The following is a 21,624-nucleotide window of genomic DNA, read 5'->3' on the forward strand; positions in this document are numbered from 1 at the left end:
AAATATTTTTTCTCAGGATTTTGATGCAGAATGGTGGCGAATCGATCCAGAAATCGTTTAAGGTACTCCGCTTAAGAATCGGATAAGAATTGGGGAAGATGTAGCCATCACAGTGGGCCATATAGGGGAAAACCCCGTTTTCAAGGGATCCCATCACCAAAAATGGACAAAAAATCTAAAAAATATTTTGATACATAATTGTGCTTCAATTCAGTACTTCCGCATAAAGTTCTGTCGCCCCATCAACAGTGACCTTGCCGGTTGGCCAGAAGCTAAGCCCGTAACAGTTCACAATTTCATAAGCGTCAAGGATCAGATGATTGCTATGTGCTCGCACGCCATCGAAAAGGATCTGGGATTAAAGTAAATTTTTGTCTGAAAACCGGATATTGCAAGGATATATATCGAAAAAACTTAATGTAGAATTTAAATTTTCGAACCCAACAATTTTCGAATAATTTTTGTTCTCTTAAATTATTATTTTTTATTAAAAAATTAAATTTTTATTATTAGGACAAACCAACTTTTAAAACAAGTTGATTTCTATTTCTATACTCTTTTAATTTATAATTATATATTTTGCTTGCAATTTTGTTTTCGTTTTTACCCAAATTTCCTTTAAAACAAATGGCGTTAGGAACATGTCCGTAAAATAATGATCTAATTACATAAACTAATTACATTAGTTAGTACATAGTACATTAGTACATAAAACTAAACTTATAAATCTGTTTTTTAATAAATAATTGTAATTGAAATCGTACGCCTGCTTGCAGTACGATATCGAGGCATTACTGGTGTATCGCAGGTGTTCCTTTTTCCAGTGAAATGTGTGGCTCGGTGTTTGTTTAAGGGGTTATATACAGTTGTACCGCGCAAAAATATGGATTTTTATCGATTTTTTTTTGACACCATAGAAAATATTTATGAAAAATGTTTTACCGACGTTGTTTAGTACATGTTTCTGGGTACTTAATTAAATTTTTTCATAAAAAAATATTACATAACAAAAATGTTATAGCCGAATTCCCGGATCGTCTTTTTTCGATGGTGTCTTGCGGTGGACAAGATTTCTCGAAAACGGTTCATCCGAAATCCAAAATTCAAAAAAGTTTAGTTAGTAAATTGTATTGTCTAGTCCGTGAACGAAGGATTTTTAAAAATTTTGATTAAAAAAAAAATGGCGACGTTTTTAACAAAAAATGTACTTTTTCAACGTATAAGATTTTCGTTTTTTGTGCTTTAAAAAAGGAGTTTTCAAAAAAATTGAAAATCCCTCGTTCACGGACTAGCTAATATCATAATAAATAAGTGGTCAAAATTTGGTGTTGATCGGATTAGTAGTTTTTTAGTAATCGTGTCCACCGCAAAGGTAATTTCCCAAAAAAAAGATTCTGAGATAATCGCGTTTAAAGTTTCAAGTTTGTTCAAGTTTTATATGCAGATAGTGCGCTATAAATAGTTACAGCTTCGGTTTTAATGCTCCGATCGTTAAGAATTTTTGTGAGAGTATTCCCAATAGAATATACTTAAAGAATATGTAATAAAAAAAAAATCGATTTTTTCATTTGTCACAACTGTATATAACCCCTTAAATAACTGTGATAAGACGTGTATAGGGGATTAATTTCCAAGGCCCATTAATTTCCAATTAAAATCAAATGATACTAGTGTAAGGTTAAGGTATGTCTATATATTTTTAATGCATGAAAATGCATTCTTTAAAATAAAATAATAAATTCATATATGTTAGTATTATTTATTTTAACAAAATTATTTTTCCCTATGTAGTTATTACCCTAACTACTTTATAACACATTCTTGGCCTTCTTGGATGTGATATTTATAGAGTTAAGGAAAATTTACTGCTCTGCATGTCATGGAAAACTATATCAACTCTTAGTGTTATCCAAATTGTTTCAAGTTGTAGGAAGTTTAGCTCAGAGAGCTTGAGAAAAATATTTTATATTTAAATGCAATATTAAAATAGAATATTCAACTTTTTAGCCACTTTTGGTTTGATTCGATTGACTTGAAGTTGTTTGACCCTGAGCTCCAGAGGCTCCTTGAAACTGGATAGGTTGATTGTTATTAGAGTTCTGCATTTGACGGTTTTGTTGGTTCGATTGTTGATTAGGATGTTGGCGATGCTGTTGATTTGAGTTCTTATTGTTGTTATTATTATTTTTGTATGGACGTGTTGGTCGATTCGAATTCTGAAGGTTTTGCTGACTTGGATTGCCCTGATTTGAATTCGTATTATTTCCTCTATTTGGAGTCCATTTTGGTCTAGCCCCGTGATGTTGACCAGTAGAAGCAGCTTGGATAACCGCACCTGCTTGAGTAGGTGTGTGTTGGGAGTTGGGACCCCGTGGAGACCCAAACATTGGAACAGGTCCACCACTAAATAGATGATAGTCCGGCTGGTTTATTGGTGGTGGCGGCCGGAAGGTGTTGGGACCCCTTGGCTGATGACCCTGCTGGTACATTGGTGCTCTGAATCTCGGTTGCATGTTACGTTCCTGATTTGGAGGACCCCGAGAGGCTTTGAAGGGCCGAGGTCCACGTGCCATATTCATGCGTGGAACAAAGCCGGACCCCCTAGGACCATGAGTCATGTGGTTTCTTGAATGATTATGTGGTGGCGGATCCAATGGTTTGATGTTCAACGGTGGAGTGTTCCGGAAAGGGTTGTTGGGATTTTGAATGTTCATCATGTTTACCGGGGGCCCGGCAACATATTCAGCATAGCCAGTAGCTGCCTGCTCCTTGGCTTGGCATCGTAGTGGCGTTGGTAACGGTCTATCTGGGCTTTCCACCAATTCTTTTCCCATTTCAGAAGTATTACCAGATGCGGCATCACTAATGCTGGAAGTCTCCAACATGCTTAAAATCTTGTCGAGGCTTTTCTTTTGTTCACGGTCCTTTTCTCTAGCCTGCCAATGCTGATATAGGTGAAACTTGAGATCCAGCAGTAAATTGGTTTCAAATTCGCATTGGTTGCAGTGCAATGGTAACTTATTCTGCAGCTCTTTGCACTTCTCATCCGAAATGGGGTCAATGGAGCCCTGCAAGCTTAGCATCATGTGGGCCACATGAAAGGGCATAAATAGCTCAGAGTTGAAACTATTCCAGTGACGAACACGTTTCATGGCCACCGAGTAGAAGTCATCTGAGAGGACGTGTAAGTTAAGGCGGTTCCAGAATGTATTAACTTTAAAGCCAATGCGAAAGTGGTGCGGTTCCAAATGGTCCTGCTTCTCGATAATTTGATGGGCCAGGTCCATTAAGTGATCCAGCAAAGGCAAATGGTCCGCATTTAACTAGAAAGAGAACATAGATAAATACTTTTCAGATTTTTCGACAAAAAGTAATTTTTTTCCATTCATTAATTTTTTTGAATACCGGCTTTTGTGCGTACGCAAAATAATAAAAAATTACGTGTTTTAAATTTTATAAGACTATTAATACTAGTTGATAGACTACAAATATTATATATATTTTATATCTTAAAAGAAACGCACCTTAGTAGCATCTCTTAGCTCGTCTTTGGCCACAACTCGGAAGTGATACTGGGCCTTCGGAAAATCCGCCTTGATTACCACCGCTCGATCGCTTTCAATAATAAAATTTTTCTTATCCTTTAATTTTCGCGACAGTTCGTCGCGAAAATAATCTAGTGAATCGTTTTTTCCCATTTCTTGCTCCAAATAGCTTAGAGAAAACGAAATATTTTTTGTGAATTACACGAATGAAGAATTGCAAAGGAAGACCTGTCAATTGCTAAAAAAAATTTATCGAACTGGTTCAGTGTTACATACTAGTTCTGGGCTTTTTTTTCTTGGTAATGTTCCGCCAAATGTTCTTTAAGTGTTGGTAAATTTGTAGGTGTAAATCGGCACTGGTTACAAAGCAGCGGCTTGGCTAACAGCTCATCTTTCAGGCTTTTTGGCAAGCGGGTAAAACAATTGTCCTTCTCCACTTGGGCAAAAAGTTCTAAAAATGCAATAATTAGAAGATTGCTACTTTTCATTACCCTATAAAACTTCCTATTGCAAAAGTCAGGCAAGACTTTATCCAAAAATACTTACTTTCGAAAGGAACGAAGAGGTCGGTGTTAAAGCTGTTCCAATGTTTCTTGGTCTTCAAAGAGGGCGAGTCAAAATCCTTTGAAATGACATGCAAGTGAACCCTTTGCATGCTAGGCTCCGCGTGAAATCCCACTTTAAAATCCTCCCAGCGAGCGCCTTTTACCTCCACAACGTTGTGGGCTAAAAGAAAAAGTTCCTCCAACAATGGCAAATGACTTCGATTTAACTGAAACATACGGATCTACATATAAGAGTTCTTATAGGGCGTGATTGGTTTCCTTACTTCGAATATACTGGGAATATCGGCCAATGGCAACACTAGATAATGATGGCGAGCCTTTGGGAACTTGTCCGCAATGACTACGGCTAGTTCCGTGCAAATAATGTGTTTCTTGGAGTTTACAATTTCTTTAACCAAATTTTTTGACCACGACATTACAAATTGCAAACAGATTACAAAAATTAAAAATCATAACAAAACACCAACACAAAAAGAATTAAATTGTAGCATCTTTGATGCCCCAGTAGCTGGTCACACTGGGAAATTTTGTCGGAATTTCTCTCCATACCTGGTCACACTGTGCAAGTTTACCGAAATTCGTCCCAGTACCTGGTTACACTGGACAATTTGCCCGGAATTCGCTTTCATTTGCGCTTCTTCTAAGAATAAAGTACAAAATTGACGCTTTGAACAATTTCTTTGCAAAATGGCCCTGATTCATAATGAAAGGATTACCGTTAAAGAATTGCAGAATTATTTTGCGAAATCTCTTGGCTACAAGGAGGAAATAGTCTGGGATTTGTAAGTATAAAAACGAAGTTTTTAAAAAGTATAATATATTTTCCATCGAAATGAAGGGTCCCTGAGGATCAACCATATTTGCTGAAGAGAAAAATTGAAAAATTATCGAGTGTCCAAAAAATTCGTGACTCCATGTTTTCAGCTGTGTGGAATCAACGTAAGAATTTGCAATTTTTTTATCATTTGATTATTAGCTTTATGTATTTTATGTTAAGGAAAATATACAAACGGACAATCGCTGACAGCCATAATTTGTGTGGTTGTGGTCCCAGAGGAAGAACATTTTGATGCCGCTGAGGAAAGTACGAATTTCTCCTGTCACCCAGTGATCATAGCCCGCCGCTGCATGAGTAAGTTTATTTATTTTCCTCAAATCTTTTCTATCTCAATTTCCGATTTATGGACCCGCCCTTATGGTTAGAACCATTTACCACTGACTTTTTAACTAAATTTATGATTTGAACAGATATTCTTCCATAGTCGGATATTCTTCCAAATGAGAAAATAAAAGTTTCGATGTATTCCGAGAATTCTTCGACTACTTGTAGATTAGGCGCTTAACATTTTTATTTTCTCTCCATACCCGCCGTAATTCTAACACTCTATCATTGATTTAACTTAATGTATGATATGAACAGATATTCTTCACCCTAATAGTGAAAATATTTTTCCCATTTTGTAAAGCTAATAAAATTCCTTTTTCTTCAAGGTGGAAAAGGCAGCTCCAACTGCTGCAATTTGTTTGTTGACGAAAACGCTCGCGTCTACCAAAATTGGAAACATTATGTGGATACCAATGTGTTACCTCCCGGTACCATGGTGGTCCCAAAATCCGGAATATACCAGTTGGTGGGAGGAGAGTTGCGCCTGGACAAGTTTCAAACACCGGCGGGTAGCGCTGGTAGCAAAACTCTTCAAGTCCTTGATAAGAGTTTTGCGATTGGAGGGCTTGCCTGTGCGGGAGTCTCAATTGTGGCAGTGTGTGGTTTTCCCTTCACGGCTGTAGTGATGGGCATTTTCGGATTTGTGAGTCTTGCCATTGCCGCATATGCTACGACCCGGTCAATTATGGCACTAGTGGATCGCTCCACACACGAGCAGTTGATCAATTTGACCGACCAAGAGGCACGCAGGCACTGGTTGACTGCAATATGTGGTATCGTCGGTATAGCTGCTGCCGGGATCACAAAAGCCGTGAGTTAATAACAATGCAACTATTTTGAAAAATGGACATTAAGACTGACACTACTTTTATATGTCATATATTTAAAGTTCTCCCAATGGACGGACAAGGGAAGAACCATAACTTCGATGGCACTTTCCGGTACACGTGTTGCAAATGGCATCGTGGACATTGTAATTGTAAGCTAATCTCATGAATCATTATATTTCATACCCATACCCACTCACGAGTCTCTGGCTTTCCAGGATGCTATGGACGGAGAAATGCAAAAGACGTCCTTCAATCTTAATGATTATGGGGATGCTATCTTCAAGTACGTGGCCAATGCCGAGTCATTCCCAGAGAAAGTTCGCGTCTTCTCAAAGACTGCAACTCCAAAACTTTTTAATTTCATCTTGAAACTGACTGGAACTTTTCTAAACGAAATGTTGAATGAGCTGCCAGAGTCGGTAAAATTCTTTATTTCCACTGAATTTGTGCTGACCCGTTTGTTAATGATTGTTTTGACCGACTATCGCGAAAAGTCATACGAATTTATAAAAGCACATCATTTTCAAATTCTTCAGAAGGTAAAGCGCCAATTTCTGCTTCTAAACTCAAGCGACAAAATGATCTCATGTGAAAAGTGCAAGGTCTGCAAAGGTATTTTCACTGTTTGCACTTTATAAAGGAGCGAAAATTAAACTATAGTTGGAATATGATATTTTATAGGTGTATACTATTAAGTATATCTTTATTCCCTTGTTTAAAAAATTGAATTCTTTTTTATTTTTGACACAAATAAAACAAACGATTCTGATTTAGAGTTAATTTATTTTATGATATTATTATGTTAACTAATTTATGTAATACATAACATCCTTATTTTAAAGCGGATTTAATAAATTCAAATCTTTCTATGTTTCTAGAATTTCAAATTCTATGTTTTTGTAGCCTCCATTCTAGTTTAGTATTTCTTTGGTATTTGAAGCTTCCATGCTGGTATTTTCCGCGTGCACCAGCGACGGTCATACTGTTGTTTACCTTTACGCGTGCCGGACGAATTTGCAATTACGTGAAAATATAGTGTAAAATCAGATTAACACGGGCTTAACAGAATGGCCGGCATGGACACCAAGCCCGGAAACGCGACGGTACCCGGGCAACGTCCTCGGGCCATAGCGGAGCCTCTGCACATACAGCGGCTGGAAGCGGCTCTCAATATGCGACCCTTCATGGAAATGGCCAAACAAGCTTTAAGGAAACCCTTGAGCAGCGAGGACAGCGGCGAGGAGTTGGAAATAAAAAAAGAGGAGCCGGTAGATTCCGATGACTCGTCTATGGTTGGAATTGTCAAAACGAGGCAGTTGCATAGCAGCAAGAAGCATCTGTTAGGAAGCAAGGAGGGTGAGTTCCGAATCTCATGCAGAAATGAATAAAGCCCCTATTGACATTGTACTCTACAGAGCGACAAAGTGTTAAGGCTCAGTTATACAACTTCAACGATTTGACCAGCGATCGGGAGTGGTTGTACGACTTGTTGCTGAGTGACACCGAAAGCGATGATCCAAGCATAACCGAGGATGAATATGTCCATCAAATGCTCCGAGAGCACATAAGGGAGCAGCGCCAGCGGAAGAACTACTACAAAAAGGCCACAGTGAGTAAACTAAAAGTAAGAAACGTTAAGGATAGTTTCAAAGTGTTATCCACAGAACGCGCAGTTCGCCTACTACTCCAGTGGCCTGTTGTCTAACCATGACGTCTTCGCCGAGCGCCAACAAGCTACTGCCGGGGTGCGCAAGCGACGACGGCGCACTAAGCAGGAGATCCTGATGGCTCGCCTGGCCGAAGCTCAGGCTGGTCCCAAGCCGCCCAAACAAAGAAGACGTGGTCGCAAGAAGCGGGACATTCTGGGATCGCCTGAATCCGGCGAGGTTCCGCCCTCGGAACTCGGAAGATATACCTTCGGCGACACACTGCCCACTAACGATGACGAAGATGAAGACGGCGGTGAGGTGGACTATAAACGGGAGCTCGCTAGTTTGGCCCTAGATTACCCAGAGGAAGAAGAAATCGAAGAGGAAGTGGATGTCGTTGGAGGCGTGGAGGGACAGGTGACAAAAGTGCGACGCAAGCGGAAGAATCCCGCAGCACTGGCCGCACGCCGTCGTCGCATTTGGCAGATTATGTCGAAGAAGGAATCTGGTAGGCTCCAGCGCATCAAGAGCAACAACCACAAAGAAATGCTGGCCAATTGCAAGAGGGTAGCTGGAATGTGTGCTAAAGTGGTGCGGCAGCGTGCCCTTAACTCGCAAAGGATAATGAAGGAGACTGTGTGGCGGGCAAAGCGTCTCACCAGGGAAATGCTTACATACTGGAAACGGTATGAGCGAGTGGAGCGAGATCAGAGGCGCAAGCAGGAACGTGAAGCGGAGGAGCAGCGGAAACAGGACGTGGAACTAATCGAAGTGAAGCGTCAGCAGCGAAAGCTAAACTTCCTGATCACCCAAACCGAACTGTATGCCCATTTCATGTCGAAAAAATTGGGTCAAGGTAGCGAGGAAGATCAATTACGTATTCTTAGTCAGTTGGACGAAGAGACAAATGCCAGGTTATCGGTGCAAGATGACTACGATGCAGGGGAGATGAAGCTGTTGGCCCAAGAGCATGCCGAGGCTGCCATGAAGAGGGATTTGGATAAAACCAAAGCATTTGATGTGGTTGTTAAGAAGGAAGAGCCGGATGAAGAGCCTGAAGAGTCGGAAGAACCGGAGGAGCAGGAAGGCGAGGACAAAACCAATGCCACTCCCCGCCAGGAGATGAAAGATTTGCCACAACCAAAGATGTTTAAAGGAACCCTCAAGGGGTATCAAATCAAAGGCATGACTTGGTTGGCCAACATCTATGATCAGGGAATTAGTGGCATTCTGGCAGATGAAATGGGTTTGGGCAAGACTGTCCAATCCATAGCGTTCCTTTGCCACATAGCGGAACACTACGGAGTGTGGGGGCCGTTTCTGGTGATCTCACCCGCCTCCACGCTCCACAACTGGCAGCAGGAGATGTCCCGATTCGTTCCTGACTTCAATGTGGTGCCCTATTGGGGTTCGCCGGGAGAAAGAAAAATTCTACGTCAGTTTTGGGACCAAAAACACCTGCACACTCGGGACGCCAGCTTCCATGTAGTCATCACTTCCTACCAGCTGGTGGTTAGCGATTACAAGTACTTCAACCGTATCAAGTGGCAGTACATGGTGTTGGACGAGGCACAGGCCATCAAAAGTGCGGCATCGCAGCGGTGGAAGTTACTTCTTGGGTTCAGCTGTAGGAATCGACTACTTCTCAGTGGCACTCCCATCCAAAACAGCATGGCTGAGCTCTGGGCTTTGCTGCACTTCATCATGCCCACCCTGTTCGATTCGCACGATGAGTTCAACGAGTGGTTCTCCAAAGATATTGAATCGCATGCTGAGAACAAGACGGGTATCGATGAGAAGCAAATTTCTAGGCTGCACATGATCCTCAAGCCCTTCATGTTGCGGCGCATTAAGAAGGACGTGGAGAATGAGTTGTCGGACAAGATTGAAATAATGGTATACTGCCCCCTGACCATTCGCCAGAAGCTACTCTACAGGGCACTGAAGCAAAAGATTAGGATTGAGGATCTCCTGCATTTGACCAGCGGATCCTCCGCTCCCTCATCCTCCTCGTCTGCTTCGAACCTAATGAACCTGGTCATGCAGTTCCGAAAAGTGTGCAACCATCCGGAGTTGTTTGAGAGAAGGGACGCAAGGAGTCCGTTCTTCATGCGATGTTCGGAGTATGTAATACCTAGACTAGTGTACGAGGAAGGACTGCTCCACAGAGCCCTGCCAAGTCGACGGCACCTGCTGTACAATCGGTAGGGGAATGCGATTTAAAATTTTGCAAATTTATTCAATTCTTTATAGTTTCAACATCTTTAAATCGGAGTACATGCAGAGGTCTCTTTGGGAGGACGTCAATGTGGACAGCGCCTTTGGATTTACACGCTTCTGTGATCTATCAGTTGGAGATATGGTGGATGTCACGCTCAATGGACTGATTACTTTGTGAGTATTTTGACAATAAATCATTCTTTATTGCTATTTTTATTTTAATTTCGATTGCAGCCTTTTACATTACCGTGTTATCCTTGAGAAGTATCCGCTTCTGGCTTACCGTCGGGAATGGTGGAGAAAGAACCGCGCTAGCTCCTGGATAACAACCAGATATCAACTCCTGGAACCGATGCTGGAAAACAAACTGATTCCCGACTATATGCTTCCGAGCTGTGTCTTGCGAAACTTTGTTTTCACAGCCATGGTAATTGTAGAACTTTATTTTTTCGAAATAAAAATATTGAAAACACAATTCTCTCTTGGTAGACCGCTAACGAAAGCAGTGTATATGCTTTTGGAAATTATTTCACCTACAACATGCAGGAGACCATTGAGCATCGGGTGATTCGCTCCAAGGTTCTAACGCAAAGGACAAGTCTAATCGATAAGTATTCCGAAGATTCCAAGCAGGAGCTCGAGATGGAATCGGTGGAAGTGCAAACGAAATCCAACACCAAGAGTGATGTTAAGGTGACCAAGCTTCTGCTTCTGCCAGAATTTCCCCATCGACCACGAAAGCCGAGGAGCTACAAGTGCGAGCCTCTATCGATGCCGCGCCTTCTCTATGATTTGGGCCAAAAAGTACACGCCGTAAACAGGCATTTGTAGTAAGATTTCTGTGCTTAAGTCTTGTAGTCTTTGGTGTAAAACTATCCTTTACTTCACAGTTGCGAAAGTCGTTCTGCCGCCTGGACTCAGATCCGCCACCAACAGTGCGAAAACAGTGATGGCAGGGAGCTCTTTTCCAGCGGCTTGGCTCTGTGTAAGCCAAATGGTGGCTGGTCCTCGATTGTGGTGCCGGACAAGGAGACGTTGATCACCGATGCCGGAAAGCTTTTCGTTTTGGATACACTGCTAACCCGTCTTAAAGCTAATGGCCACCGCGTGCTCATCTACTCACAGATGACTAAGATGATCGACTTGCTGGAGGTGAGCTTAATGAAAGATTTATTTAAATTTTGTTTAAAAATCGTTACTTCTTTTTTAGGAATACATGTGGCACCGAAAGCATCGTTATATGCGATTGGACGGCTCAAGTAAGATCTCAGCTCGTCGGGATATGGTTGCCGATTTTCAGACACGAGCGGATATCTTTGTGTTCCTACTGTCTACCCGAGCTGGAGGGCTTGGCATTAATTTAACAGCAGCCGATACGGTAAGTACTCAGATCAGATATATTCTTTATAATTTTTCATACTTTAGTAGCTACTTTATTAGGAAAAGGGTAGGCTTTTTCTAGAAGATATCTATCATAAAAATCGTTCGTGCATTAGCATTCTATTTGACCTCGCAGGGAAATCATTTGTAATCTAAATTTAAAGTAAGCGCATCATGTCGAAAAACCGCTGCCTAGAACCAATGGATCAGCGTTTGTCCTCGAAGCTGCCACAGCTGAGGGCAAGTGTGACGCCATATCGCCCAAAGCCGACACTTACGCGGTCAGATTCTCCCAAGCTGGAGAACGACAAGCGCAATGGCCTGGATATCCAGCTGCCCGAGGAGGAGTACGAGATGGCCGTGAAGCGGGTGCGATGGGCTCCAACATACGGATCGAGGAGCTCGAGTGAGTTCACAGACAGACCTGCCTCATATATCACTCCACGAAGCACCAAACAGATTCAATTCGACGCGGACACCCCCGACGAGGTGCGACTGGCCCATGAGCTGCGTCTGGCTGTTCATCGTGGTGGTGGCTCCATCGATCCCGAGCGAAATTCAGAGCTGAGAGTTCGCCTGTCTCCTATGCAGTTGCCCTACAGCCGGGTGCAGCGAATCCTGCGAGAGTGCGAGCTTTACGAGCGGAATCAGACCACCTACATCCTGCCCATAGACTACGGCCGCCAGGCTGTGGGGCTGATTTGCAAAGCCAGGACTGATAATCTCAGTGACCTGAGGCTTCGATTGTCAGTCATACTAAGGCAGCATAAAGCTCGCTTCGTCAATCGCCATTTGTTCAAAGAAGCTGGCTTCATAGAAGCCGTTCTCCCGGACAAGGTGCTGTTGAGCCTCGAGGACTTCAATCAGACCCTGCAAACAGATGCCTTGTGGTGCAAGGCCACGAGTGTCACCACAAACAGCTACGAGAAGGGCACCGTCACCTTTCAGTGTGCTCCACTGGACCTGCGCGAGGTTAAAGCCAAGCTCAGGGATTGTGGCTACAAGATCACTCACTCCGAGCTGGGGCACAGCCCGAAAAAGGCGCTGGTCCAGCTCCCCGAGCGACAACTGAAGCGCTACAAGGAGTTCCTCGAACAGCTCCAGCAGGACCATGATGTTGTAAGAGTTTATGACAATGTGCGTGTTTAGTAAAGAATTAGAGTTGATAACAGATAGGATAGGTGATTGAACAGTTGGTAACAGTGATTAAATTAAAAGTAATCAGCTAATCTGCTTAAGAATAATTTTTAAAATATTTGAAATCTGTTCTCAAGGAACTATTTTTTATCTAACACATGTACATTATAGATTACAATAGAAAACTTCATGTATAAATGCATTCAAATAAACATTCATTACTTGAGGTTTGATAGGATGCAAAAAAAAAGCATATTCCAGTGAGTCTTCTTCATAGACAGAGGGAGAGAACTAAGTCTTCCTCATCGTCATTGACATTGAAAGCCATTACCCATACCCAAGAGTTGGTTGAAAATGAAAAGCCACTGCGACACGGAAAAACCCTGTGTGGTTCGTGTATCCATTTGCTCAACTACTTGTTCATGCATTGCAGCAGTCAAGGCTGAATCTTGGCCAGGGGGATCAAGGGGCTCGATGGCCATGATTTACTCTTGTGATCTTTATCGCTTCTTAACAATGAGACCCACCAATCCGGCCAAGTTCGGCAGCCACGTAGAGGAATGCTCAGCCCGAAAAGGATACAATATCGAACAGAATCTTTGCATGTTGCTCCCCCAGCCACCAGCCACCAGCCCGTCTCTCATTCGATTTCATCGGCTATGGCCATGATCCTCTGGCATCGGCAGCTCCGTGTGAACGTTTTTGCCCGGTTCCTAAATCATTTTGTCACCGGTTTTGATTTGTTATTTGCGCACCCTGGTCGAGAGTAATTTGGTTTCGGCTCCTACTCTTCTGTCATTTTATTGCCAGGTTCTCAGGCTCAGACCTTTGTTTTCATCTCGTTCTCCCAGGTTTATGGCTTGTGCTGACTAATTCAATCTTGGTATTTTTCGTCTTTGATTGTTCTCCACCAGCGGATCTTTGAAAGAGGTCCAAGAAGATCAAGATCTTCGAGGATGATTTAGAAATTGTAGAGATTATTTAAGCCAACTTACTAAATTTTAAATATAACTTGTTTTGTACAAAATATAGCTGCTATTCTCAGCAAAAATAATACAAATTTATCTCAGAAGGAAGCCAATTTCGATAAACTTTCAAATTATGGCAAGAATTTTTATTTCTGTTTCAATATAATTTCTCAAACACCAACGAAAAAATTCCCCTTTTGTCCTCAACATCGGCAAAAGTATTTCCTGTTCATGTCCGTGGTGCATACCAAAATAATTTGACCAGCAACTCAACACTTTGGCATTTCTTGGACTTTAAGGTTTTCTAAAAAAAAAACCAAACCTTTGAAAGCGGAAAAAGAACTGTACCAGTTACAGTTTAAACGATACGAGACCCACGAATTAATTGTACTTAATGCTATTTATAAGAAAGCCAAGTAGACTGGGGATCTGTTGGGGCCTGGTCTGGTCAGGTCATTATAATGCGTGACTCGATTCGGATTCGGATTCGGCTCCCAAGATTTATGACATTTTCTAAAGCATTGCAAAGTCTTTAAGTAGCCGGCTGTCTAGGGATCTTGATATGCCCAGCACGTTTCTGGATTTAGTGCAATACATTGGGTGTAGGAGAACCCTCGGGCCCCCTCAACCCCATCGTTTTTCGGGTCCGTGAGGGGCTGTCGTAGTGGTCACACCTTTTCAAATATTTTTGATGGATTTGTGGGCTACATAAATTTTCAGTTTTATTGCATCATTTTTGCAAATACCTTGAGCTTGGAAATAACAAAGGCTGATTAAGAATCTTGAATAGAGAAGAACTGGGTTATGCTGGAATACCTCTTGGCTAATATTAAAAAGATAAGGTTTATATTTCTTATTTTTTTTATTGAGACCAAATGTTTGTGATTATATCTTTTAAAGGCTTGTAGGTTAGGTATACATTAAAGAATAAGGGATATCGTACTTCCAAAAACGGAAAATTGACCTAATCTTTTGAGATATATGTAAATCAAACTATATCGGATTAGGCTTCCTCCAGCCATTGAGCCACCAGAGCGATAATCTTCTGCTTGGAAGCCACCAATTCGGGACTATCACTGGCGGAGATGGATCCTCCATCCGGGCAGTGGGAGGCGTATGGGATGATGGTTGCTCCTTGCGGGACTCCGGCTCCCACCTTTCTCCAACCGTCGAGCTGACCCTGCACCCAATACACATTGGTGACGTCGATGTCTATACCTCCGAATTCAGCGTTAGTTGCCTTGGCATTGGCTCGAATTCCAGCAGTGTTGTATTTGGAGCCAAAGACTGCCTCGCAGGTGTCCTCGTAAAGCTTGGATGGGAAGGTGGATCCGAAGGGTTGCTGCCTGCTACCGGAAGACTGGAACCAGCCGAACTCGCTGCAGGTCTGGAAGACCCAGGGAAGGGTACCTGAAATCGATGGTTGGTCAAAAGTTGTTCAACGTTTTTGTATTCAAAGAGCTTACTGTCTTGGTAGTTATCCTTGGACCATTCATAATAATCTGTAGTTCCTTTAAAGGTGGCACTGATGCACTGGCCGGTGTGTTCATGGATTCTCCAGTTAATAAACTTGGAAAGGGCCACAGAGTCATCATCACTGAAGCTCCTCAGCACCGAGCAGTACTGGGCGATGTCATAATTCGCTGGACTAATGAACATGACAATCGTAAAAATTTAACCTTGTTGGTTGTCTACAACAGAGCTACTTACTTTTGGTATTGAGCGATTCCGGCGAAAATATTGGCAATGGTGCTAAATATTTGCCAACGGTCCCTTTTGTTGTCCACATCGAAGTTGCTGCACAAGTTGAGCTCCTTCTTGGCCTGGTCTCCCTTTCCGTTCGCGAAGAGATCCTCGTAGTAGGATGTGGCATTGTTGATCAAATCGTAGCAATACTGTCCTCCAAGGATCCTGTACGAATCGCCGATAACTTTGAAGTATTCCTTAAAGTCTACCTTGGCCAACAGCGGAGCCGAGGAAGCCCAGCTTCCCACAATAACGTCTGGGTGAAGTTTACGGATCCAGGTAGCCATGGTTGCAGAGTAGGAGCAGCCATGAATAACAACCTTGGAGTCCTTGTACTTGTCCTCTTCCTTTAGGTTCTCAATAATGTTGATCACATCGGCCAGGGCCTGATTTACGCTTTGATATTTCTCGAGGTTCTCGGTCGAGAACGGACTAAAAGAAACGTTTTAGAATTTAGGACTCAAGTCCTAACTATTTTAAAAGAAAAAACTCACGTAATGGGAAGACTTTCGCCAAAGAATCGGTGCTCGGTGGTGACGATCGTACCATTGTGCTGCTTGGCAATGTCTACCCAGAGTCCGGAGGTAATGTCACCGGGTTGGATCTTCCACTCACCGCCCAGGTAGATGAAGATGGGTGACCCGTCGACGAAGTAGTCCTCGTTGATCAGAATGCGCTGGTAAGGAAGAAAGCTTATAAGTGTTGAAATTACCATGGCATCTTGGGTGACTCACATCGTCCCAAGTGGCGTTGTTGTCCCCGTCGAAGTTGTCCAACCACTGGGTGATCCACCGTTCCTGAACATTTGCACGGGTCATCGTTGGTTCGACAGGACGACCTCTGTGGAGGTCATTGAAGGATCGGATAAAGTCGTTGGCTACTGGCGTCGGTTCTCCCAAACTTGCGGCTGCAGTGAGAGACGACAGGACAGCCAGGATGGCTAAAGCTCTGAGAAAATACTTCATATTGCTAGATAGTTCACAAGTTTGCGAATGATTTCCTCATCGAATGGGGGGACTATTTATTCAAAAAATATTCGCTGCCGGAATGCGCTTTAGTCATTTGAAGATAGGGCCTTTGAAGGGACTTAATTGGAAGGCAAACAAATATGAGAAAATATATGGCTCTGATAAAGTCAAGTGTTCTTCGTTCGGCTCACGTGTTACATCACGTTGCCGAAGCTACGTTCATTGGATTTCCTAGTTAAAGTCATGGATAAGTGTCTTATAAGTTTCTTATTTAATGGTCTAATTAGTCGGTTATGTAAAAACACTGGTATGCCCATAAAAATATTACCGTGGTATCTTAAGAATGCCTTCAAATTAAAGTTTCACAAAAGGAAATGGTTCATAACAAGGTTTATTGAAGACAATCTGCTATATCGACCTTTGACGCCCTTTGTTGTGCAATTATTATAGTAACTCTTAAACTGTCTTAACTATTGATTGCTACCCTAAAGACTACGCAGTGAAGTCGATTTATTTTACATATTTCTCTAATTTATTCAAATTTCTCATAAAAATAAAGGACATTCATAAATTGCCCCAACTCATACTGCTCACTTGCTCACTTGCTAACTATTTATTACTATTCATTACTAACTATTGCTCAGTGAGCTCACTGTACATTGCTCAGTTGCTCATTGATCAGAAGCTCAGTTGCTCACTGGTTGGTCAATGCATTATCAAGCCAACGAAATTTCAAAAATATAATATATGTTTCATGTTTAATTTTTAAACTTTCTATACAAGTTTCTTACTTACTACATATATACTTACTATGTGGCGACTATACAAGGCCGTTTAATCATATATGCGTATAACAGCGAATACTGGGATTCCCGCTGATCCCATCAGACCAATGGATCATCTGTTCGCATGATGTACAAGTATTCCTCGGCTAGATATTTATCTAGTTGGAATGCTTACTGACTTTTAGCAAAGTTGTGTCATAATCCTTCCAGATTTACTTGACACGCATTATCCATCAAAACAGATTCAGTCTGAGCAGCGGCCGATTAAAAGGATATCAATTTTGTTTTTAAATTATGAACTGATTTTTTGTACGCTTCTTTAGATTTAAATACACGTCCTTTGAATCGGGGATCCAAAATGGTGCTTTCAGCATACTAGTTAGTCGGTTATGTAAAAACACTGGTATGCCCATAAAAATACTAATGTGGTATCTTAAAAATGTCTTCAAATTAAAGTTTAACAAAAGGAAATGGTTCATAACAAGGTTTATTGAAGAAAATCTGCTATATCGACCTTTGTCGCCCTTTGTTGTGTATTTACTAAAGTAACTCTAAAAATTTTGAACTATTGATTTCTACCCTACAGAACTGCGCAGTGTAATCGATTCATTTTACATATTTCTCTAATTTATTCAAATTTGTCCTGAAAAAAGAATGATTGAATGTACCAATGATTTGAGATCCATTCCTCTCCTCTAATCTTTAAATACCTGTAAAAAAAATATGGAGTCGATAAATTTCCAATTTTTCTTGATATATTTCGTTTTAAAATCCAGGATATTCATAGTTAACGGCAAACCATAACCATATCTTGGTAACTATAGCAAAACCTGAAAACGAAATGTTGTATATATTTTTTTCTGAATTTTCCTAATGGATTCTTTTGCAAAAAGCTGGATATATATGAGGCAGAGAAAAGCCCATATCTTTGCCAAAATCAATCCGATTTTCTAGGGGGTTACCTTAAAAAATTAATGGATCTATTCCCTATAGATCATATTTTGAAATACTTTTGGAAGAAAGAAAAAAAAAACTGTCTTCATCGCTTTAGATTAATTCTGAGACCTTTATTCAACCGCCATATGCTTATTGAATAACTGGACTGCCCCAATCAATGCCTCGTTGGACAGTGTGCACACGCCAATGAAATCATTTTTCAATGGCTAATTAAGCCCGTTATAAACAATCCTTACCTACCATTTATTAAACAAACACCTTTTTATTTGCCTTCTTTGTTCAAAAGCCTGAAGTATTATCATGATGTAAGAAAGGGGTGTCTCGAAATGAAGCCACCTCAACAAACGTAATAAAATTATCTTTTCATTGATTTCCTTATCAAGTACAGTGAACTTTTAATAAAGTTTGCTTGAGTAATGGCTAAAAAAGAGAAAGAAAAATCGAAATTTATACTAAAGAAGGTAAATATATAAAATAAATCTCCGAGGCTTCACCGCCAAAGCTTTTGTACAGTTTTTAGTATACATTAAAAGATCACAAATCTTGTCAGGTTTATTATAATAGCGTTAGAGATGTTTGAGAAATACATATCTTTTTTTTTTAAAAAAAATTAAAATTTTTAAAAATTACAAATACCAAATAACAAAATAAATAGCATAATATGGATATACCCTTTGTAAGGGTAAAAATTAATTTTATTTTCTTTTAAACTTTAAACTTCAACTCTTCACAGTAAACTTAAAAAATTGAACATTTAAGGGACGAATTTTAGACAAAGCACATGTAAGGCATAAATCCTTTTTATAATATATTTCGGGTCACAACTTTTTCTTTTTATATTGTATAAAAAAATATGTCCTTTTTAAACGAAGTTGTACGTCTCCTTTAACCAAAATAAATCAAAACTCAATTTTTGAAGTCCAAAACGTTGCTGTACCCTTGTACCATACATTCTACGGAATGGAATATATCCTTGTACTCAAAAAGTAAGTAAGCCAGCAGAAAAGTATGCACTTTTTCTGTAAAGTCAATGGAAATATTTTCAGGATAATCAAAAGATGTTCTATTATAGTAAATTTTTGTTTTATTGAGACCAACATTAGTCTTTGAGACCGTTTAAACTTTAAAGAAACATAAAAAGTAAGAGAGAATCGTTTTCAAATTTTTAAGATGAAAACTCTCAGATTTCAAGATTGGCTGCCGCCAACCACGCATCGTACAGAGCGATAACCTTCTGCTTGGAGGCGACCAGTTCGGGACTATCGTTGGCGGAGATCGAACCAAGGTCGGAGCAGTGAGCCGCCTGTGGGATGATGGTTGCTCCTTGCGGGACTCCGGCTCCCACCTTCTTCCAGCCATCGAGTCCCCCCTGCACCCAGTATACGTTGGAGACGTCGATGTCCAGTCCTCCGAACTCGGCGTTGGTTGCCTTGGCGTTGGCGTTTATTCCAGCAGTGTCGTACTTGGAGCCAAAAACTACTTTGCAGGTGTCTTCGTAAAGCTTGGACGGGAAGGAGGATCCGAAGGGTTGCTGACTGCTACCGGAAGACTGGAACCATCCGAACTCGCTGCAGGTCTGGAAGAACCAGGGCAGGTCGCCTGATTTTGTTTATTAGAAAATGTCTCAATTGAATGTTTCTTGGAATACTTACTATCTTCGTAGTTGTCCTTGGACCATTCATAGTATCCCGTAGTTCCGTCGAAGGTAGCACTGATGCACTCGCCAGTGTCTTCATGAACTTTCCAGTTAACGAACTTGGACAGCGCCTCAGCGTCATCGTCGCTGAAGCCCCTCAGCTTCGAGCATGCGTTGGAAATGTCCTTGTTCGCCGGACTATGGGATTTTATTTAATTAAGAAGTCGAAGGTACTGGTGTGGTTGTGCTACTTACACTTGATACTGGGCGATTCCTGCAAAAATGTTGGCAATGGTGCTGAATATTTGCCAACGATCCCTTTTGTTGTCAGAATTGAACTCCTCGCATAAGTTGAGCTCCTTCTTGGCCTGGTCTCCCTTTCCGTTTGCGAAAAGATCCTCGTAGTAGGAGGTGGCGTTCTTGATCAAATCGTAGCAACTCTGTCCTCCAAGAGTCTTGTACGACTCACCAACCACTTTGAAGTAATCCTTGAAGTCTACCTTGGCCACTATCGGAGCGGAAGAAGCCCAGCTGCCCAAAATAATGTCAGGATATAGCTTACGGATCCAGGTGGCCATACTGGCGGAGTAGGAGCAGCCAGCGATCAAAACCTTGGAGTCCTTATACTTGTCCTCCTCTTTCAGGGTGTTGATAACGTTGATGACGTCTGCCAGAGCCTGGTTGACGCTTTGATACTTTTGGAGGTTTTCGGTGGAAAGTGGGCTGTTTAAAAATGATTATTTATATAGTGATAATTCAAATTAATCAGGGATATCTAATGGGAGACACTTACGTTATGGGAATGCTCTTGCCGAAGAATCGGTGCTCGGTAGTGATGATGGTACCAGTGTGTTTCTTGGTAATGTCCGCCAAGAGGCCGGAGGTAATGTCCCAGGGTTGGATCTCCCATTCGCCGCCAAGGTAGATGAAGATGGGCGATCCCTCGACAAAGTGCTTCTCGTTGATCAGGATGCGCTGTTAAAAAAAACGGGTAAATCTAAGGGATACCTTAGATCCTTAGGATTCTTACATCCTTCCAAGTGGCATTGTTGCTGTCATCAAAGTTGTCCAACTTCTGGGTGATCCAGCGCTCTTGAGCCTTGGCTCTAGACATTATAAGCTCTTGAGGACGACCTCGGTGCAGGTCCCTCAGGGTTTTAATAAAGGCATTGGCCTTGGGCTTTGGTTCCCCTAACCTGGCGGCTGCAGTGAGAGGCGACAGGACAGCCAGAATGGCTAGAGCTCCGAGAAAATACTTCATATTGCTGGATAGTTCACAAGTTTGCGAATGATTTCCCCATCGAATGGGTGGACTATTTATTCAAAAAATATTCGCTGCCCGAATGCGCTTTAGTCTTTTGAAGATAGGGCCTTTGAAGGGACTTAATTAGAAAGCAAACAAATATGGGAAAATATATGGCTCTGATAAAGTCAAGGGTTCTTCGTCGGCTCACGTGTTACATCACGTTGCCGAACCTACATACGTTCATAAGAGTTTCCAGTTAAAAACTTGTATAACTTCTTATTTAATAGTCTAATCTTGTTTGTGGGATTTGTTCCCAAACCTCTTAACGAAAATTTCGACCTATATTTTTCCGATTTTTCTACTGGAGTCCCTTGCAAAAAGTATGATATTCGTATATGAGGCCAAACAAAGCTCATATCTTGTTCAATTTTCATCCGATCCTTTTACGGAATACGTAAATCAAATTATATGTGGAACGATTCTCCACCAATCTGCATCAAAACCTCTGAACGGAATTTTTGATCCATATTTTTCGGATTTTCCTATGGAGTCCCTTGCAAAAAGTAGTATATTCATATATGAGGCAGAACAATGCCCATATCTTGGTTAATTTGCATCCGATCCTTTAACGGAATACCTCAAATAATTTTTGGATCGATTCTCCATCAATCTGCATCAAAACCTCTGAACGAAATTTTTGATCCATATTTTTCGGATTTTCCTATGGAGTCCCTTGCAAAAAGTAGTATATTCATATATGATGCAGAACAATGCCCATATCTTGGTTAATTCGCATCCGATCCTTTAACGGAATACCTCAAATAAT

General features: G+C 41.3%; 6 protein-coding genes across 9 annotated transcripts in view; 3 read left to right on the top strand and 3 right to left on the bottom strand.

Annotated features, from left to right (window-relative positions):
- Positions 1-1,673: 1,673 nt before the first annotated feature.
- On the bottom strand, positions 1,674-4,608 carry Aptx (aprataxin). Of its 2 annotated transcripts, XM_070281696.1 has the most exons (5): positions 4,375-4,592; positions 4,092-4,317; positions 3,822-3,996; positions 3,525-3,714; positions 1,674-3,323 (listed from the first exon to the last, which is right to left on the bottom strand). In XM_070281696.1, the coding sequence occupies exons 1-5, from the start codon at positions 4,525-4,527 to the stop codon at positions 2,004-2,006; spliced, it is 2,064 nt and encodes a 687-aa protein (XP_070137797.1). In that variant the 5' UTR covers positions 4,528-4,592; the 3' UTR covers positions 1,674-2,003. The 2 variants fall into 2 exon arrangements, with proteins under 2 accessions (XP_070137797.1, XP_070137798.1); XM_070281697.1 differs by lacking the exons at positions 1,674-3,323; positions 3,822-3,996 and having other exon boundaries at positions 3,531-3,714; positions 4,375-4,608.
- Positions 4,609-4,656: 48 nt separating this feature from the next.
- On the top strand, positions 4,657-6,879 carry LOC108129979 (uncharacterized). Its single transcript, XM_017248305.3, has 6 exons — positions 4,657-4,893; positions 4,950-5,050; positions 5,109-5,243; positions 5,603-6,087; positions 6,166-6,255; positions 6,322-6,879. Exons 1-6 carry the CDS (start codon positions 4,799-4,801, stop codon positions 6,742-6,744), a joined length of 1,329 nt encoding a protein of 442 aa, XP_017103794.2. The 5' UTR covers positions 4,657-4,798; the 3' UTR covers positions 6,745-6,879.
- A 203-nt stretch (positions 6,880-7,082) lies between these two features.
- Positions 7,083-21,624, top strand: part of Ino80 (chromatin-remodeling ATPase INO80) — a 42,667-nt gene continuing 28,125 nt past the window's right edge. Inside the window, exons 1-9 of one of the 2 annotated variants that reach the window (XM_070280983.1) lie at positions 7,083-7,462; positions 7,522-7,715; positions 7,771-9,959; positions 10,009-10,149; positions 10,210-10,402; positions 10,465-10,805; positions 10,866-11,127; positions 11,186-11,353; positions 11,416-11,553. In XM_070280983.1, coding sequence (XP_070137084.1) covers positions 7,174-7,462; positions 7,522-7,715; positions 7,771-9,959; positions 10,009-10,149; positions 10,210-10,402; positions 10,465-10,805; positions 10,866-11,127; positions 11,186-11,353; positions 11,416-11,511 — 3,873 coding nt within the window. In that variant the 5' untranslated portion in view covers positions 7,083-7,173 and the 3' untranslated portion in view covers positions 11,512-11,553. Of the gene's footprint in view, positions 7,463-7,521; positions 7,716-7,770; positions 9,960-10,008; positions 10,150-10,209; positions 10,403-10,464; positions 10,806-10,865; positions 11,128-11,185; positions 11,354-11,415; positions 11,554-21,624 lie in introns of those variants that run through there. The other variant, XM_017247811.3, reaches the window with a different exon arrangement.
- On the top strand, positions 11,422-12,718 carry LOC108129649 (probable transcriptional regulatory protein LSEI_1022). Of its 2 annotated transcripts, XM_070280984.1 has the most exons (2): positions 11,622-11,761; positions 11,815-12,718. In XM_070280984.1, the coding sequence occupies exon 2, from the start codon at positions 11,941-11,943 to the stop codon at positions 12,502-12,504; it is 564 nt and encodes a 187-aa protein (XP_070137085.1). In that variant the 5' UTR covers positions 11,622-11,761; positions 11,815-11,940; the 3' UTR covers positions 12,505-12,718. The 2 variants fall into 2 exon arrangements, with proteins under 2 accessions (XP_017103305.2, XP_070137085.1); XM_017247816.3 differs by having other exon boundaries at positions 11,422-12,718.
- On the bottom strand, positions 14,371-16,205 carry LOC108129647 (putative serine protease K12H4.7). Its single transcript, XM_017247813.3, has 5 exons — positions 15,941-16,205; positions 15,701-15,882; positions 15,171-15,638; positions 14,927-15,108; positions 14,371-14,870 (listed from the first exon to the last, which is right to left on the bottom strand). Exons 1-5 carry the CDS (start codon positions 16,169-16,171, stop codon positions 14,464-14,466), a joined length of 1,470 nt encoding a protein of 489 aa, XP_017103302.2. The 5' UTR covers positions 16,172-16,205; the 3' UTR covers positions 14,371-14,463.
- Positions 18,978-20,846, bottom strand: LOC108129650 (putative serine protease K12H4.7). Its single transcript, XM_070281947.1, has 5 exons — positions 20,583-20,846; positions 20,346-20,527; positions 19,808-20,275; positions 19,569-19,750; positions 18,978-19,515 (listed from the first exon to the last, which is right to left on the bottom strand). The coding sequence occupies exons 1-5, from the start codon at positions 20,811-20,813 to the stop codon at positions 19,097-19,099; spliced, it is 1,482 nt and encodes a 493-aa protein (XP_070138048.1). The 5' UTR covers positions 20,814-20,846; the 3' UTR covers positions 18,978-19,096.

This window comes from Drosophila bipectinata, chromosome 3R, assembly GCF_030179905.1.
Source record: "Drosophila bipectinata strain 14024-0381.07 chromosome 3R, DbipHiC1v2, whole genome shotgun sequence".
NCBI classification, from domain to species: domain Eukaryota; kingdom Metazoa; phylum Arthropoda; class Insecta; order Diptera; family Drosophilidae; genus Drosophila; species Drosophila bipectinata.